At 37.5% G+C, this 19,620-nt stretch overlaps 1 protein-coding gene across 9 annotated transcripts in view; it reads right to left on the bottom strand.

Annotated features, from left to right (window-relative positions):
• Positions 1 to 1,276: 1,276 nt before the first annotated feature.
• Positions 1,277 to 19,620, bottom strand: part of LOC108304191 (activating transcription factor 7 interacting protein) — a 126,752-nt gene continuing 108,408 nt past the window's right edge. For all 9 annotated transcript variants that reach the window (XM_017528264.2, XM_017528300.2, XM_017528255.2 and 6 more), the window contains 5 exons: positions 18,077 to 18,155; positions 15,547 to 15,702; positions 12,500 to 12,682; positions 3,170 to 3,282; positions 1,277 to 1,913 (listed from right to left, as the gene is read on the bottom strand). In XM_017528264.2, the coding sequence (XP_017383753.1) occupies positions 1,494 to 1,913; positions 3,170 to 3,282; positions 12,500 to 12,682; positions 15,547 to 15,702; positions 18,077 to 18,155 (951 nt within the window). In that variant the 3' untranslated portion in view covers positions 1,277 to 1,493. The remainder of the gene's footprint in view (positions 1,914 to 3,169; positions 3,283 to 12,499; positions 12,683 to 15,546; positions 15,703 to 18,076; positions 18,156 to 19,620) is intronic.

Here is a 19,620-nt window from a genome sequence, read left to right as displayed (position 1 = left end):
AAAGGAAATGAAGCTTTCTCCTTTATATTTCAGCTCATTCTTATATTGTGAATCTTACTGTTTGCTTCCTTTGAAAGAATACTAAGGAACTGGTATTGGGTGATAGCATTGGGTAATAAACTAAACAAGAATCATTTTCATAATCTCTAATAGTATGCAACATGGATACAACGTTTATGAAAAATTTTCTTCCACAATATGGTTTTCTCTTGGTCCACTTTACACAAAGTTAAATAGTGACCAAAAATAAAAGCATCTATAGTTTTCGAAGAAAACAGCACGTCAAATTTTTGGAGTTAAATGTGATGCCACAGATGAGATTGTGCATGCGATATCTGTGTGTACATATACATCTATGTACACACACACACACACACACACACACACACACACACACACATACACTCACACACACCTTGGTTTAAAAATCACTTGAGGAGGCTGGGCATGGTGGCTCATGACTAATCCCAGCATTCTGGGAGGCCAAGGTGGCAGATAATCTGAGGTCAGGAGTTCAAGACCAGCCTGGCTAACATGGTGAAACACTGTCTCTACTAAAAATACAAAATTAGCCAGGCATGGTGGCAGGTGCCTGCAATACCAGCTACTCTGGGGCTAAGGCAGGAGAATTGCTTGAACCCAGGATGTGGAGGTTGCAGTGAGCTGAGATTGCACCACTGCACTCTAGCCTGAGTGACAAGAGGGAAACTCAGTCTCAAAAAAAAAAAAGTTATTTGAGGAGGTGTGCTATATTTGGTAGAGATGAAGGAGAAATCAAGGATAAAAGGCTGAAAAAGAAGAGTAAACAACAATGGACATATGGCCATGTTTATTTTTTATTTTTGGCCATGTGTATTTTTGTAGATAATCTTTAAGGCACAAAACAAATGTAAAACCAGATTAGGAAAGGAAGGGGGCCACTGCAGATCTTTTTTCACCTAATTAACAACTCAGGAGACTCGACAAAAGAAAAAACAAATAGATCCCATCCTGTGTTCAAATTAACCTATTTTAAACTAGTTAGCCATTTTGTTTTTTATTTCTTTGGGTTTTGATTCTGTTTAAACCACTTAACTAAAATGATCCTACAGATCCTTTAAAAGCAGAATCATGCCAGTTACACATCTCCAATCCTTTGATCTACTTAATTTGTATTTTAAGAGGTAAATTTGAGAATAAAAATGGGAGACCCCAATGCAATAAGACATAAATAGGGAAAAACACACACAAACACCCATACATATTCCCCAGCCTCAAAACTAAACCAAGGTACGCATTTACATTTCGAAACCCCAAAGCCTAAACTGTCCAGGAAAAGATTCTTGCTTTGTGGGCTGAGTTTATTTTGCTTCTGTTATAAACAAATGTAGTGTATACACACATCTGTCCAAGAAATCCACAAGGTGGATTTTACGTGGGGTATCATGCACAAGATTAAAAACAAGACCAAAAGGTGGAAAATTTAAAAGAGGAAAATATAAAGGCTCCAAGGTTTAACTGCTCTGGGTAGAAGAGATCACATCTGTTGACTGAGGATCACAGAAAGGCCCAAAACGTCCATAAATATCCTTGGCTCGTACTGCAAAGTAGTATTTGCTACCAGATACAAACTGGGTAAGAGTACATGCCATGGGCAAGGGAAGTGCCTTTACTTCTCCAATCTTTTTCCATTGTGAGGGCACAGTGGCACTGGGTTCCTCGTGGTAAGCATAGAGATGGTAGCTATCAACAGTGGCACAGCTTCGATCCACCTCCAGGACACTCCATGACAGTACTATGCCATTTTGACTCTGAACTCGTGCTAACTTCAAGTGTGGCTTCTGAGGCAGAGATGTGCTGGCAGCTTCTGGGGGCAGACGCTGTGGTTGTGGAGCTTCTGGTAAGGGTGCTGGGTGCACAGGGCGTGGGGGCTCCTAAAAAAAAAAAAGTCACACTGATTTATAATGATCACAAAAAGAACTATTTTAGAATGTTAGAATTAAAACACCTTAGAGAACAGATAGAGAGATATTATTTTACATCAAGAATTCTAAGAAATACCAAATACTGTGATCAAACTGGGAAGTTCTATTTGGTGTCTATTTCCCAGACCTAAAATACTTGGAGTTTTTCTTGGGAAATAAAAAGCCCCTGCTGATGGAACATCATTTTGATGAACATCCAAATAATGAGCTCCTTCTAACAAAATAATTTATCATCAAATTATCTATGTTACAGATTCTCACTTTAGTATGATGTAACACTTTTAAATATCATGTATGGCAGCCAAGATCATAAAAAACTGGAGTATACAACCTACTTTCATTTTTAAGTTATTTTGCAATATAAGATAGTAGTATATTCTTATAAGTAAGAGCATTAACATTCAATATGTACTATATTCTTGGCCAGTTTATAAGAAAAAGGCGGTGTTTAAAGTGAACTGTGAAAGATAGGATCCAGAGATGTGGAAATAATCATGTACCTTTCAGCCAATAGATAAAGCATGAGCAAAGGCATGTGAACAGCAACAAGCATTAACTTTTTCTTAGACACAGGGTATATGAAAAAAAATCTGGAAAGATAGGTTAAGGCCAGATGATGAAAAAGTATGACTCTATTTAGGGAGCCCTACTGATTTTCCTAACACTAGAACATCATCATCACAGTGATATTTCATACCAATCAAACACTGCCAAAAGTGTGTCACAGGATAATGTGACATTGTTTTGGAGGCTAAATCTACGGAGAAATCTTCGGTTCTCTCTATTAGCTCTTAACTAATGAATTCCCAATATCACTGGATTCTTTAAAACAACTAATGACAATATAGCAGTTAGACGTGGCATAGCGGGAAAGAATATAATAATCAGAACATGGAAAAATGAAAAATGTCCTTTTTAATTTAACTATAAATTAGAAATGGTCTATATTTCACTTCATATACCCCACTGTGGACCTGGTTTTGTACACTGTACACCACAAGCAAATTCAATGATTCTAAATAATCATCATCCCTAGGAACATTTCTTCATAACAGTAACATCAATTTTTAGAAATAAACTTCTGGAAAAGCAGAAACACCTAACATTTCCCTTGGATATAACCACTTTAAAGAAAAATGTCAACTACAATAATATTTTGTAGCTTTACAGTTGAGAATTTTGCAAAACCAAGCATCAACACTTACAGTATGCACTTGTGGTGGTCGATGATGCACTGTGAGCTGAGGTCCTGTTGATCCCAGGGTTAGTCCATTGTTTACAACATATGTGGTTGTTTGAGGCACTCGAACTGTAACACCTACAAAAAAAATTACAGGATAAAATGATAATTATCTCCTAAGTTTGGTGGAAAACTGACTAAATATTTGAAGTCAGTGAAGCAATGCTTTCAAGATTTGAAAAGTAAGTTACTTCTAACCTAAAGGTCTTATTCGTATTTAGCCAAGCTATCATCCAGCCTGTGGATAAAGAAACTTTCTGATATGCAAGCACTTAGAAAAAATTCTAACTACCATAAACCCTTTATCAAGTAGTCACTGGAGAATATATGCCACCAATATGTGAGAAAATAAAGAGAAAAACACGAGACACAAGCAACAGGAGGTCCAGGACAGGGAGAAATAAACAGATCCTTACCAGGAGACCTATGAACACAAATCCTAGAACACTACTTGTGTACCACATGTAAACAGTAAATGGCCGTAATGGAGCAGTGTGACTCAAAAGACATACAAATTGGCAGTATCTTCATAAAAATCTCTGCTGTCTCATCTTTTCAACCAGTATGAAAAGCTAGAATAATATTTGCCATCTATTAATGAGGCTCCTCTCATTCTCTCCATGTCCAGCTGATTGGTTGAAGATACTCATTTCGCCCCACAGAAAAATGCTGTGACATACACCAGGGAAAAATAGAAAATTTAGAGCCACGTACTGCCCTGACCATATACCTGTCATATATTCAGTACCTGGCCCATGCTGTAGTTCTGGCTGGTGCCCTGACTATGGTGAGCCAAGTTTCCCAGAACTCATTTCTAATCTTGCTGATTAATTTTCTCAGACAACGCTCTTGTAAACTCGAGAGAGTTGAAGCCAAACTATGATCCAGAGACTCCAATCAGTTTATTTTCTAATGATGGCATTACTATGTTTCTTTAAACAGCTATATTTGTCCTTGCTATTACATTTTGCAAAACCAAATACTACATATGTGTGATGGTTAACAGTGAGTGTCAACTTGATTGAAGGATATGAAGTATTAATCCTGGATGTGTCTGTGAGAGTATTGCCAAAATACTGGCCTGTTGTGGGACCTTCTGATTATGTAAATTAATACTTAATAAACTTCTCTTTATATATATAAACATTTACTACAAATAAAGTATATACTTTATATATATTAATATATGTATATAAATAAAACATATACTGTATATAAACTATAGGATATCCTCTTAGTTTATACATATATAGCATATACATATTCTTTATATCCTATTACTTTATATATACAGTATATATTTTATACATACCCTATTAGTGTAATACATATATAACATATATAATTTGTATCCTATTAGTTTATATTATGTATCATATAAATATTATATACAGGATATATACATAGGGTGTGTGTGTGTACTATTAGCTCTGTCCCTCTAGAGAACCCTAATTCAGACTTTGGTACCTGACGTGGGGTAAAGAGGAATGGAATATTAAGGATGGAGTTCTTTCATTGATTTTGGGGTTTCTGGAGTTGGCTGCTTAATATGATTAGACCCAAAAATCCTAACAACTCTATTTCTAATAGTATAGAGAACACTGATAACCCCTGGAGTGAACTGTCTAGAGAGTTATACAAAGTAAATGCGTTTGATACTCCTGATTCACTGCTTCTGAGAGGCCAAGTTTAGTGCCTATACATACGTAATACCTTGGACCGTATGTGGAGAACATAATGAAGCTGGTCAGTTGTTCCTAAGTTCAGTGGACAAAGTGATAAAAGAAAATCATGAAATCAGGGATTCTGTCTCCTGGCTTCAGAAAAACATACTGAAGCTCAAATCTGCCAAGACTGCCCTGAATGAGTCTTATCTTCTGTAGAGAAAGAGCTGAAATTGTGGAAAAACAGACACAAGCTCCTATCATGCAAGTGGCTGACCTGCAACAAAAGATGTATGCACAGCCTCAACAGGTATCTACTGTTAAAGTGACAGCATTAATTGAAAAAGAATGGGACCCGGAAACTTGGAATGGCGGTGTGTAGGAGGACCCTGATGAAGCTGGGGACATTGAGTTTGTAAACGCTGATGAAACTTTTTGCCAGAAAGAACAACTTCCAACCAAGCATGGTGGAAGCACACCTGTAATCTCAGTACTTTAGGAGGCTGAGGCAGGTGGATCATGAGGTTAGGAGTTCGAGACCAGCCTGGCAAACATGGTGCGTAGTGAAACTCCATCTCCACTAAAAATACAAAAATTAGCTGGGTGTGGTGGCATACGTCTATAATCCCAGCTACTCAGGAGGCTGAGGCAGGAGAATTGCCTGAACCAGGGAGGCAGAGGTTGCAGTGAGCTGAGATCATGCCACTGCCCTCCAGCTTAGGCGACAGAGCGAGATTCTGTCTCAAAAACAAAAAAAGTTGGAACAGCTTCCCCATCCCCAGTAGTGACAACAAATGCTCCCTGACCCATACTGCCATCAGCCTTTCCACCTTTGTCTGAGGAGATAAAACCTGTGCTGAGTGAGGCAACAGTGATGGCCTCCCCTGACGCAGTTGCCTGGCAAAATAATGTTGATTCTTCTCAGGAGCCACCCCAACACCTCTCTTTGTTTCTAGACCTATAACTAGACTAAAGTCCTGGTGAACATCTAGAGGTGACATGGTTGAGAGTGTGACCTATGAGAAGGTGTGCTACACTTGAAGAGAACGGTTTTGAGTTCTCTAATTTGTATACACAGAAATCTGGAGAACAAGAATGGGAATGGATATTAAGGAAATGAGATTATGGTGGAAGGAACATAAAGATAGATCAGGCTGAATTTCTTGATTTGGGCCCACTAAGTAGGGACTCTGCACTTAATGCTGCATTTCAGGGAGTCAAAAAAGTCTAACAGATCATTTGCTTGGTTAGTTGAAATATGGATTAAAAGGTGGCCCACTGTGAGTGACCTGGAAATGCCTGATCCCCCTTGGTTTAATGTGGAGGATGCGATCCAACAACTAAGGGAGACTGGGATGGTGGGGTGGATCAGTCACTTTAGAGCTACTCATCCCAGCTAGGAGGGTCCAGAAGATATACCCTTGCCTAATGCCTTGCAAATCAGATTTGTAAGGGCAGCACCTGCATCTTTGAAGAGCTCTGTAATTGCTCCTCTCTTTATGTCAGATCTAATGGTGGGAACTGCAGTCACTCAACTACAAAATTTAAATACAATGGAAATAACTGGATCCTGAGGTGGCAGGGGCCATGTGGTGGCACTCAACTGTCAAAGGCAAGGTGGGAGTACCTACGGTAATGGACAGCAGAGGCAAAGTGGCAATCAGAAGAGTCTCACTTGTGTAGAGCTCTGGCATTGGCTAGTTAATCAGAGTATTCCTAGAGGTGAAACTGATAGGAAGCCTACTGTATTCCTACTTAATTTATAAAACCAGAAAACTTCTAGGTTGAATGGACAAAAGACTAAATTGAATAATAAAAACAGAATGACAGCCCCTCAATCAGTTTCCAGACTTGAGACAATTTACAGACCCAGAACCCCTTGAATGAAGGAGGGGTCAGGTCCACTTGAGGAAGGACCCCAGTAGATTCCCGACAATTTATGCAGTGAATCTTTCTCCCATCCTTTCCCAAGGAGACCTCCGGCCTTTTACCAAGGTAATTGTGCACTGGGGAAAGGGAAATGATCAGACATTTCGGAGACTACTGAATGCTGCCTCTGAGCTGATGCTGATTCCAGGGGACCCCAAATGTCATTGTGGTCCTCCAGTTAAAGTAGGGGCTTATGGAGATTAGATAATTAATGGAGTTCTACCTCAGGTCCAACTTACAGTGGGTCCAGTGTGTCCCTAGACTCAACCTGAGGTCATTTCCCCAGTGCCAGGATGCATAATTGGCATCAACATACTTAGCAGCTGACAGAGATCTCCGGATGGGAGAAAGATCCACTGCACAAATTGTCGGGAATCTATTGGGGTCCTTCCTCAAGTGGACCTGACTCCTCCTTCATTCAAGGGGGTCTGGGTCTGTAAACTGTCTCAAGTCTGGAAACTGACTGAGGGGCTGTCATTGGCTCCCTAACTGGTAGGGTGAGGGCTATTATGGCTATTATTAAGGCCAAATGGAAGCCATTACAGCTGCCTCTACCTAGAAAAATAGTAAATCAAAAACAGTATCACATCCCTGGAGGGATTGAGAAGATTAGTGCCACCATCAAGAAGTTGAAAGATGCAGGGGTGGTGACTGCCACCACATCTACATTCAACTCATCCATTTGGCCTATGCAGAAGACAGATGGATCTTAGAGAATGACAGTGGATTATCCTAAGCTTAACCAAGTGGTGACCACAATTGCAGCTGCCATACCAGATGTAGTTTCACTGCTTGAGCAAATTAACACATCTCCTGGTACCTGGTGTGCAGCCATGGATTTGGCAAATGCTTTTTCCTACATTCCTGTCCACAAGGCCCACCAGAAGCAATTTGCCTTCAGCTGGCAAAGACAGCAACATACATTTACCGTCTTACCTCAGGGGTATATTACCTCTCCAGCTTTGTGTCATTGTTTTATTCTGAGAGATCTTGATCAGTTTTTGCTCCCACAAGATATCACACTGGTCCATTACATTGAGGACATTGTGCTGACTGGATCAAGTGGGAAAGAAGTAGCAAAAACACTGAACTTATTGATGAGACATCTGTGTGTCAGAGGATGGGAAATAAATCTGACTGAAATTCAGGGGCTTTCTACCTCAGTAAAATTTCTAGGAGTCCAGTGGTATGGGGGCCTGTCAGGACATTCCTTCTAAGGTAAGAGAGAAGTTGCTATATTTGGTCCTTCCTACAACCAAGAAAGAGGCATAACATCTAGTAGGCCTATTTAGATTTTGAAGGCAACATGTTCCTCATTTGGGTGTGTTACTCTGGTCCATTTATCAAATGACCGGAAAGGTTGCCAGTTTTGAGTGGGATCCAGAACAGAAGAAGGCTCTGTAACAGATCCAACCTTCTGGGCAAGCTGTTCTGCCACTTGGGACATATGAACAAGGAGATTCAATGGTGCTTGAGGTTTCATTGGTAGATGGGGATAGTGTCTGGAGTCTTTGGCAGGCCCCCCATATGTGAATCACAGTAAAAGTCTTCAGGATTTTGGAGCAAGGCCCTGCCATCTTCTGCAGGTAACTACTCTCCTTTTGAGAGACGGCTCTTGGCCTGTTAACTGGGCTTTGGTGGAAACTGAACGTCTGACTATCGGTCATCAAGTCACCATGCGACCTGAGCTGACTGTCATGAACTGGGTGCTTTCTGACCCACTGAGCCATAAAGTGGGTCATGGACAGCAGCATTCTATCATCAAATGGAAGTGGTATATATGTGATTGGGCTCAAGCAGGTCCTGAAGGCACAGTAAGTTACATGAGCAAGTGGCTCAAAGACCCATGGTCTCCACTCCTGCCACCCTTCCCCAGCCTGTACGGATGGCCTCATAGGCAGTTTCCTATGATCACCTGACAGTGGAAGAGATGACTAGGGCCTGGTGCACAGATGGTTCTGCACCATATGCAGGCACTACCCAAAGTACACAGCTATAGCACTCCAGTTCCTTTCTAGGACATCCCAAAGTACAGCAGTGCAGGGAAATCTTCCCAGTGGGCAGAACTTCAAGCAGTGCATCTGGCTGTACACTTTGCAGGGAAGGATAAATGCCCATATGTACGATTATGTATATTTATGGGCTGTACCCAATGGGGTAGCTGAATAACCAGGGACTAGGAAGAAGTATGATCGGAAAACTGGTGACAAGAAAGTTTAGGAAAAGAGATGCGCATGGACCTGCTGAGTGGTCAAAAACTGTGAATCAGATATCTGTATCCCTTGTGAGTGCTCACCAATCAGGTGACCTCAGCAGAGGAGGATTTTAATATGCAAGTGGATAGGATGACCCGTTCTGTGGATGCCACTGGGCCTCTTTCCCCAGACATCACTGTCATTGCCCAAAGGGCTCATCAACAAAGCAGCCACAGTGGCACTGACCCATGGGCTCAGCAACATGGACTTCCACTTACTAAAGCTGACCTGGCTATGGCCACTGCTGAGTGCCCAATTTGCCACGAGCAGAGACCAACACTGAGCCCTCAATATGACACACCATTCCTCAAGGTGATCAGTTAGCTACCTGGTGGCAGGTTGATTATATTGGACCTTTTCCTTCATGGAAAGGGAAGAGGTTTGTCCTCTCTAGAATAGACACTCCCTAGAATAGACAAACTCCAGATATGGGTTTGTCTATGCTGCACTCAATGCTCCTGCCAAGACTACCATCCACAGACTCACAGAATGCCCTATCCACTGTCATGGTATTCCACAAAGCATTGCCTCTAACCAAGGCACTCACTTTATGGCTAAATAAGTGCAGGAGTGGGGTTATGCTCACGGAGTTCACTCATCTTACCATGTTTCCCATCTTCCTGAAGCAGCTGGATTGACAGAAGAGTGGCATAACCTTTTGAAGTCACAATTACAATGCCAACTAGGTGACAATATTTTGCAGGGCTGGGCAAAGTTCTCCAGAAGGCCATGTATGTTCTGAATCAGGGTCCAATATATGGTGCTGCCTCTCCCATAGCCAGAATTCATGGGTCCAGGAATTAAGGGGTGGAAGTGAAAGTGGCACCACTCACCATCACTCCTAGTGATCCACTAGCAAAATTTTTGCTTCCTGTTCCTGAGACATTACGTTCTGCTGGCTAGAGATCTTAGTTCTAGAGGGAGGAATGCTGCCACCAGGAGACACAACGATTCCATTAAACTGGAACTTAAGATTGCCACCTTGACATTTTGAGGTCCTCCTACCTTTAAGTCAACAGGCTAACAAAAGAGTTACAGTGTTGGCTGTGGTGGTTAACCTGGACTATCAAGAAGAAATCAGTCTACTGCTCCACTATGGAGGTAAGGAAGAGTATGCATGGGATACAGGAGATGCATTAGGGAGTCTCTTAGTATTACCATGCCCTGTGATTAAGGTCAATAGGAAACTACAACAGCCCAATCTAGGCAGCACTAAAAATGGCCCAGACCCCTCAGGAATGAAGGATTGGGTCACTCCACTAGGAAAAGAACCACGACTAGCTGAGGTACTTGCTGAAGGCAAAGGGAACACAGAATGGGTAGTATAAGAAGGTAGTCCTCAATATCAGCTACGACCATATAACCAGCTGCAGAAACAGACTGTAATTATCATGCGTATTTCCTCCGCTTTTGCTAAAAACATATTTGTGCATGTACACACTTGTACTAAGAAAATGTATTTTCTTTTCCTTTATCGTGTGACAAAAGATTTACTGACTTCCTATCAACTTTTAAGTATTGTTAACTTTATGTAATAATATTTGGCTTGGGGATTGGTGTGTTTTCAGTTGTACAAAGGATAGTTGTATTAGGTTAGGTGTAATAATGTCCTATTACTTTCTTTATTTGAAATATATGTATGATCTCAGGAGACATGTATGGGTTCAAGTTGACAAGGGGTAGACTTGTGATGGTTAATACTGAGTGTCAACTTGATTGAATTGAAGGATACAAAACAGTGATCTTGGGTGTGTCTGTGAGGATGTTGCCAAAAGAGATTAACATTTGAATCAGTGGGCTGGGGAAGTAAGATCCACCCTTAATCTGGAGGGCACAATCTAATCAGCTGCTATGGAATATGAAGCAGGCAGAAAAACAGGAAATGAAGAGACTGGCCTAGGCTTCTTGCCTACATCCTTCTCCCATGCTGGATGCTCCCTGCCCTCAAACAATGGACTCCAAGTTCTTCAGTTTTGGGACTCAGACTGCCTTTCCTTGCTCCTCAGCTTGCAGACAGCCTATTGTGGGACCTTGTGATCATGTCGGTTAACACTTAGTAAACTCCCCTTCCTACATATATATATATATATATATACACACACACACACACACACACATATATACACACATACGTATGCGTATTTTTTGTATACATACATATATATACGTATATATATGGATATATATGTGTATACGTGTATATATGTATATATGTGTGTGTATATATATGTATATATACACACACATACATATATACGTATATATTATATATACACACACACACACATACACGTATATATGCATGTGTGTGTGTACATATCTATCTCTCTCCTATTAGTTCTGTCCCTCTAGAGAACCCTAATATAGTATGTTTTAATGATATCAATATTGGTGGCAAAATCAAAGAAAAGTAGAATGAGTAAATAGAAAAGCAGGAACAGTGGTTATCTTTGATGGAAAGGAAAAGGAATGTAGTCAAGACAGGGATACAAGAGCAATTACAGGATATTAAAATATTTCTATTTCTTAACCTGATGAAGAGTTCATAGGTAGTTCATTTTATTATTTTTCTTTAAAGTTTAAATATACCTTTTATATAAGTTTGTGTTTATATGATATAATCTACTATTTATACATATATGGTTAATAATTTTTAAATATATGTCATATACCTATAGAACATGTATATAACATATATATGTAACATATATACGTAACTAATATATGATATCTACAGGAAACTACAAGCTTCCTTTAACATTTTCCCTTCTTTTGTTTCTCAGCCACTTTCCATATCTTTAAGACTCTCATTGAAGGCTATCCTTTACCATGATTTCCATCATCTGAGCTAAGTCACAATTGACCATTCCCACTTTAATTAGTTAAGGTGTCTCTTAACAGAATAGAGAATATACCAATATCAAATTGTGTACCATAGTGGTACAGGCCATAAACAAAGTTAAAGACAACACTCAGAGCACAAATCAACTAGTATACATCAACAATTTTCTCTGGTTAACTCTCCTAAGGGAAGAAAAATAGTAACAGATTACTTTTGGTTATACTGCCATTTCTTTTCTGAAAATTATTTTTAATTGATAAAAATTATATATATTTATAGTATACAACATTATGTTTTGAAATATGTATACACTGCAGAATGGCTAAATCTAGCTAATTGACATGATCTCACATACTTACCTTTTTTGTGTGTGCTGACAACATTTAAAATCTGCTCTATCAGCTATTTTCAAGAATACACTACACTGTTTTCAACTATACTATAGTTTCCATGTTGTAGTACAGATTTCTTGAACTGATAACAATACTTTTAATATAACATTATAAGAAATATTTGTAAAATTTAACATTATTATATGCCACTCCAACTAAATGCTGAAGAGAGCTACACGTATCTTGGGGCCATATACAAGAAAAGTCTCTTACTATTTTGGGGATTGACCTGCCGAACAGCAGGAGCCTGCATAACAGTTCCTCGCAAGGGAGCCTGAGCTGGTGGTGCAGGAAGAGTTGTATAAACCACCTGGTGGTTTGCAGGAGCTCTTGGTACAGGGAGTCTTGTGGTCACCTGAGTTACTGGACGGTGTGTTACATTCACGGTAGTTGGAGCTAATGCAAGGCAGAAAAGATATTAAGAATACAGTAAATTCTATGTTAAGCAAACATTATTTAATGGTAGTTATCTCTGCATAAAAGCTAACTATGATAAAGAAAGAAATCGAAATAACAGTCTCCTTTTGTGATCTTCTAAGATAAAAATGATAGGGCCAATAAACATTAATAATATTAAAATCCAAGCTTTGAAGGAAAAGAACACCTCTACGACATCCAATTCCCTTCCCACTCTTTGGTTTGACCAGATAATAAGTAATGTGAAGATTTTTTTTTAAGTGTAGATTTAAGAGTAGGATGCCACAGGAGTGACTAAAAAGACAAAAACTTCCTAATTTTAATTGTTCTTAGCAAAGTTCTTTAATTAGTATAAGCCCTCCAGGTCTTCTACCAAGGGGGTATAAATCCAAAAGAATATCTTTGTACTCTCAAAGATCAAGAAACTGACTGGCTATTGGTAATTCATATTTATTATTCTATTCTTTTTTCTTTTTTTTTTTTTATTTCCCAGAAGAACTGTAGAACATAAGCACACATTTATTTTCCAAGTGAGCCAACCTATCTCTATCTCATTATAATTCACATTTTGTTTAGCTGAACCAATCTATCTTTTTTTAAAAACAGTAAATAAAATCCATTAAAAAACAGACTTCTTCCTTCTCTACTCTGGCATTCCTCCTATTGTATGTTCCAGAAAGCATTAATATCTTAAGTAATGTTAATAAATGTTTATCAAAAAATGAGTCCTAAACTTTCAGACAGCATGTATCTACAATAATGATTTTTTTTTTTCCCTTTGAGGTAGAGTCTCACTCTGTCACCCAGGATGGAGTGCAGTGGCAGATCTCGGCTCACTGCAATCTCCGCCTCCTAGGTTAAAGCAATTCCCCTGCCTCAGCCTCCAGAGTAGCTGGGACTACAGATGCATACCACCAGGTCCAGCTGATATTTTTTTTGTATTTTAGCAGAGAGGTAGTTTCACCAGGTTGGCCAGGATGGTCTCGAACTCCTGACCTCGTGATCCACCTGCCTCAGCCTACCTAAGTGCTGGGATTACAGGCATAAGCCACTATGTCCCGGCTACAATAATGATTTTTAAGTAACAGTTTCTTGTTAACAACTCTCTGAATTAGAATCATATTTTACAAATAGCCATGTAGTAACTATATAATAAAAAATAATAAATCTTGCATATGGAAAAAAATGGGTTCTATAATAAAATAAATTTGGAGGAAAATATTGGTTATACCAAAGATAAAAAGGTTTCTTTACTAAAGACTCTTCAGTCTTTACAGATCCTAACTTTCAATGTGAGTTTTCAGAAAAGGGGAAGAAAGTATTGACAAGAAAGAACACTTATCTCTTTATCTCTTCACTCCCCATTCCATAATCTATGCTGCCTATGGGTTTAAACAATGACATTTCCTTCCAAAATATCTAATTTTGATGACTGTTATCATAACTTTGTATATATGTAAAGAAAGATAACACAGCTCCCAAGGTTGAACTTACTAATAACTGCCTACTTAGATAGAACAATGGTATTGAAATATGAGAACCAACATAAAATCTACACACCAGAAATAAAGTTTCATAAGCACATTCTTTTGCCTGGCAATGCCAACAAGGTAAAATATATTTTAACTGATAGGAAATTATTTTAACTGATAGATTCAACAAATCTAAACAGTCCCTACCAAAGCAACAACACATTTACTGCATTAACAATAATTTCATAACTCAAAGATTAATAATAGTTTGCTAAGTAACTTTGGAAAATATCCTGATTCCTACAAGTTACCTGGTGTTTTAGGTATATAAAATCCCACTCAATTCAATGTTTTCCTTAACGAGAAGAGTACTTATATAAGTACTGTGCAGTTAAGTCTTCAAGCAAATGGAGTGTTTTACAGAAGACAAACCATCTTGATGGGTTTCTGAACAGTTTAGGAGATACAGACTAAATCTTGAAAATGTTGAATTTACAGTTTCTTGAAAGGTAGCAAGCATATGCTTCCTGATGGTAGTGTTAGACTAGTTAAAGCTATTTCAAGATAAGACAGGTGTAAAAATTCTTGGTCAATCAATTATAACTTCTTGGTCACACACAGAATAAGTCATTATATCCACCCCTTCCGAAGAAACTACACTCATTTCTGCTGTTTACAGAACATTTGCTGTGTCAGATAACAAATCTGCTAATATTAAATTTTTTGTAGAAACAGGGTTTTCACTGTGTGGCCCAGGCTGGTCTCAGAAATATAACTCAGAATAATATTATTTTCCACATTCATTAATCACCAAAGTTTTATAGATATCTATGTGAACATTATTTTGAACAGCCAAATAAGTTTGAGAAATACTTTATATCTTAAATCATTCCTGGAGATTTATACTATAAATTAGCATAGTAAAGGCTCAGACAAGTCTACATTAAGGAAAAAAATCAATTTAACTTTAAACTCAGCATTTCCCAAGCATATTTAATGATGGAACTTTGTATTCATGAAACACCTGTTAACACTGCAGAATAACCAGGAATATGGTTTACAGTTTCTAAATATTATAACTAACTCAGAATATTATTTTGAATGTGAATGCTTTTAAAAATTACTTCTATTTTTACTTACATAATGTTAAATAAATATATACTTTAAGTTTTCTCTATAATCATTCTTTACCAGTGCTGCTACTTAAGACAGCAAAACTAAGTTATACTGCCTTCAACAAGACACACATTGTAGTCTTCAGATTAGCAGTAAGAATTATTCTTAATTTTGTCTTATCTTTCCACTTAACTCCATAGTCATAGTTTTCTGCAGCCAAAGTAAAGCTTCTGCTCAATGATTCAATAAATTTACCTGTAGGTAGTAAGTGTATGGTGGTCTGAGATGGTCCACTTGTTGGCACCCCAGATGGTTGAAGAGGCGGTGCTGGTTGTATGGGTTGCAGTGGTCGTGACACAGGCTGAGAAGAACTCATGGTTGATACAGGAGTGTGATTTACCTTTTTGGGGTCTGTTAGTTAAAAGTATATTACAACTGATAAGAAAAAAATTAGGAAATACAAGTCTTTCTTCAATGGGTAAACTTTACTTTTGCTTGCCGTTTGGATGTCACATTTACCTCTAAGAGAACAATTTATTTCTATTTTGCTTACATGTATTTTTGCTGATTTGAAAACTGAGTTAAGAACATGCAATTCACTATTTTGCTTACATGTATTTTTGCTGATTTGAAAACTGAGTTAAGAACATGCAATTCACTAGTGGTTCTATCACAGATTCTAATTCACATTTACAGAAATTCAGAAATAATCTTGTAAATTCAATACAATATGTCAAATAGAATAATTACTTGCATAAATATATAATCTACATATCTATATGAAGGATACTCTTCTAGACAAATATCTATAAATTGATGAGTTTTCTCTGTGATCTTGAATTAGTACAATTATTTAGGTTCTTTAATAACAGATGGTTGGTTATCATTACTATATAGTCTTTAAAATACACTTTGAGATTAGAAGAATGACTAATCTCAAAAAAGGGCTTCAACAGCCTATGAAATAAATATTTGCATCTTAGAAAAAAACTCTTTAAAATAGGAAACCACTATGAAGATGGTGACCCAAAAGTCCTTCTATCCAAAATAATCCCCATCAATTTATGTCCTATAAAATTCCGCATTAAATGTAAACAAAACCCAAAGCTTTTTCCAATGGATACTTTGCCATTGGAAAACTGTACTTTAAGAATGTGAAAATTTGAGACAGACCCAAAGGTGGGACAACAGAGAGACCGCATGAGGCATGGATGCTAGGGAAATGGTGAGAGCACCAAAAACAAACTTTGCAGACTTTACTTCTTAATTCAGTAGGCCTGCCTGCATCCTCTCAAAAACCTGTATTTTTTTTTCTTTAGGGGTCCATTATAAGAGTCATGGCTCTCTATAAAAAAAAAAAAAGTGAAAGCAACAGAGACAATTTGAAACCTTTAAAGAATAATCATACTGGCTTTAGTTCAACCCGGATGAAGGATGGTATAAATTTCTCAATTCAGTTTTAAAAAACAAAACCAACTTTACTGTCATATAACCAATTTTATAGCTATTTAACTTTTGTTTTCCTAAGCCCAACTAGACTGACTCCCCAGAATATTACTTTTAAAATATTTGGGTGTTTAAAAAAATGTAATATCTTTAAGATAATAAGTAACTCAGCATATATTTTCCACATGCATTAATAATCACCAGAATTTTACAGATATGTATGGGAACATTATTTTGCACAGCCAGGTAAGTCTGGGAAATACTTTATATCTTAAATCATTCATTTACATTATAAATTAGCATAGTAAAGGCTTAGAGAAGTCTGCATTAAGAAAAAAATCAATTTAACTTTAAACTCACCATTTCCTAAGCATGTTTAACCACGGAACTTTGTATTCATGAAACACCTATTAACACTGCAGAATAACTAGAAATATGGTTTATAGTTTCTAAATATTATAACTCAGAATATTATTATTTTGGATGTGAATGCTTTTTAAAATTACTTCTATTTTTATTTATATAATGTTAAAGGAATGTATTCAAATAATCAAAATTAAATGTATATACACTTAAATACAGTGTCTACATTGAAACATAAACAGAGAGAAAAAGAACCTTTAATGTAGAGACAGAACAGTTGGATTTGACTCCCAAGACCCTTACTGAGTCTGACTTTTTCTTTCTAAGGCTAACAAATTTCCTCAAGTCTAAAATGAGTATTACAGCATTTTTGCAAGGTTCAAGTAAAATAACAGATACAAAACCAGAGGTACTCCACAAATTACAATATTCTCTTAATTGTCGTTTTTCTCTACAGATTGTACACTCATTTAAGATTTGATTTCTTTTTTTCTTTTTTTTTTTTTTTTTTTTTTTTTTTTTTTTTTTAATTTTTTTTTGAGACAGGGCCGCATTCTGTCACCCAGGCTGGAATGCAGTGGTAAAAACACAGGTCACGGCAGCCTCAACCTCCCAGGCTCAAATTATCCTCCTGCCTCAGCCTCCCATGTAGCTGGGACGACAAACACACCCTGCTAATTTTTAAATTGTTTATAGAGATGGAGTTTCACTGCATTGCCCAGGCTGCTCTGAAACTCCTGGCCTCTTGCCTCAATCCTCCTGCCTTTGCTTCCCAAAGCACTGAGATTATAGTTATGAACCACTGTACCTGGCCTTATTTTAAAATTCTAATCTAAAAACCTTCCATTCCAAAAAGAACACAAATAAACCAAGCATAATGCTGTAAACATCTGTCTTCATAGAATATTGTACTGTATTAAGACAAAAAAAAAAAAGTGGTATCAAAGCATTCCTTGTACAATTACTATTGAAGTACCTTGTGAAGCTCCACTATCTTCATCATCCATTGTGAGATCAATGACACCACTTGAATCACTGCCAGTGGCTTTTCCGCTCTGAAAAACAAAACTTCTACGTTTTGCAAAGAAAACTCTGGCAGATATACATGTTAAAAAATGAAATGATAAGTGAGGTAAAATGAGACTAATGAGTAACCTGGTTCAATCTGGACCCCTACATGGCTGTACCTGAATAAACAGAGTTTGTCAGACAAATGACCCAGGATACTCACGAGTTAAACATCTACCATATGAAATATAATTTTCAAAAGAAATTCAAGAAGTTTTATTTTAAAAATTAAGCTGTTGCATACAGCAAATAAAGTGATTCAACACATTTTTCATTTTGTGACATTTAAAATGTTGATCAATACTACTCTGAATTATCAATATTAATTCACCAAAACACCAAAGGCAATCTTTAAAGCTAGAATTGAATTACAGAAAATAATCTAAAGTTTTTGCTTTAAAAAACAGTATGGTATGGTATGAAATGATACAGTACACTATGCTACTTAACTGTACAACCAAGTTGACCAGTCAACCCATCATCCAAAAATCATTAGAAATATTAGGATTAAAAGAAAAACCTTTAAAAATCACATGATAGCAACCGACAAGGAAGGTAAGACAATATAGATCTAAAGAGGCAGGACTCTGAAGTCAGAAAGGTTGAGTGTGTCTTATAGTTCTCACTTATTAGCTATCTGATTCAGATAGGTACTTACCTCAAGTTCCAATATCTGAATATTGAGGCTATTGTGAGGATTAATCCAAATGTGTATATAAGGGGCTTAACACAATATATAATACATAGCAACTGCTTAATAAATAATAATCACAATTTACTTTGACATACTGAAGTCAATTCCAAATGATAAAGGCTTTCATCGGCAAAACTCAAGTTGATAAATTAAAGAAAATAATTCCTTGATTTTAGAATATCCAGGCCCAATCCCAAGACAATAATGGAATTCTAATTCTTATACATCTTTCTATAATAATGATTTCACAGAAAATGGGTTATTTACAAACACCAAAAATCTATAAAATCCCAAACTAAAAAATCCCCCAAATCATCAATGAATGTAAAATAATCATTCACTACAACATATTATCTGTAAGGTCCAGTTTTCCAAAAGAGGAACTAACTTAGGATGAAAAATAATACCAACTGACTCTAAGCAGAACCAGATATTACATTCAGCAGATAAAATACTTGCAAGCAGCTATTAAAAATATGTTCAAGGCCAGGCACAGTGGCTCAAGTCTGTATTTCTGGCACTTTGGGAGACCGAGGCAGGTGGATCACAAGGTTGCAAGTTCAAGATCAGCCTGGCCAACACAGTGAAACCCTGTCTCTACTAAAATCACAAAAATTAGCTGGGCATGGTAGCAGGCACCTGTAATCCCAGGTACTTGGGAGGCTGAGGCAGCAGAATCACTTGAACCCAGAAAAGTGGAAGCTTCAATGAGCTGAGATTGCACCACTGCACTCCAGCCTAGATGACACAGCAAGACT

The sequence above is a fragment of the Cebus imitator genome, unplaced genomic scaffold (genome assembly GCF_001604975.1).
Source record: "Cebus imitator isolate Cc_AM_T3 unplaced genomic scaffold, Cebus_imitator-1.0 Scaffold2, whole genome shotgun sequence".
Taxonomy (NCBI): domain Eukaryota; kingdom Metazoa; phylum Chordata; class Mammalia; order Primates; family Cebidae; genus Cebus; species Cebus imitator.
Note: the sequence above shows the minus strand (reverse complement) of the source record. Positions and strands in the feature narration are given on the sequence as shown.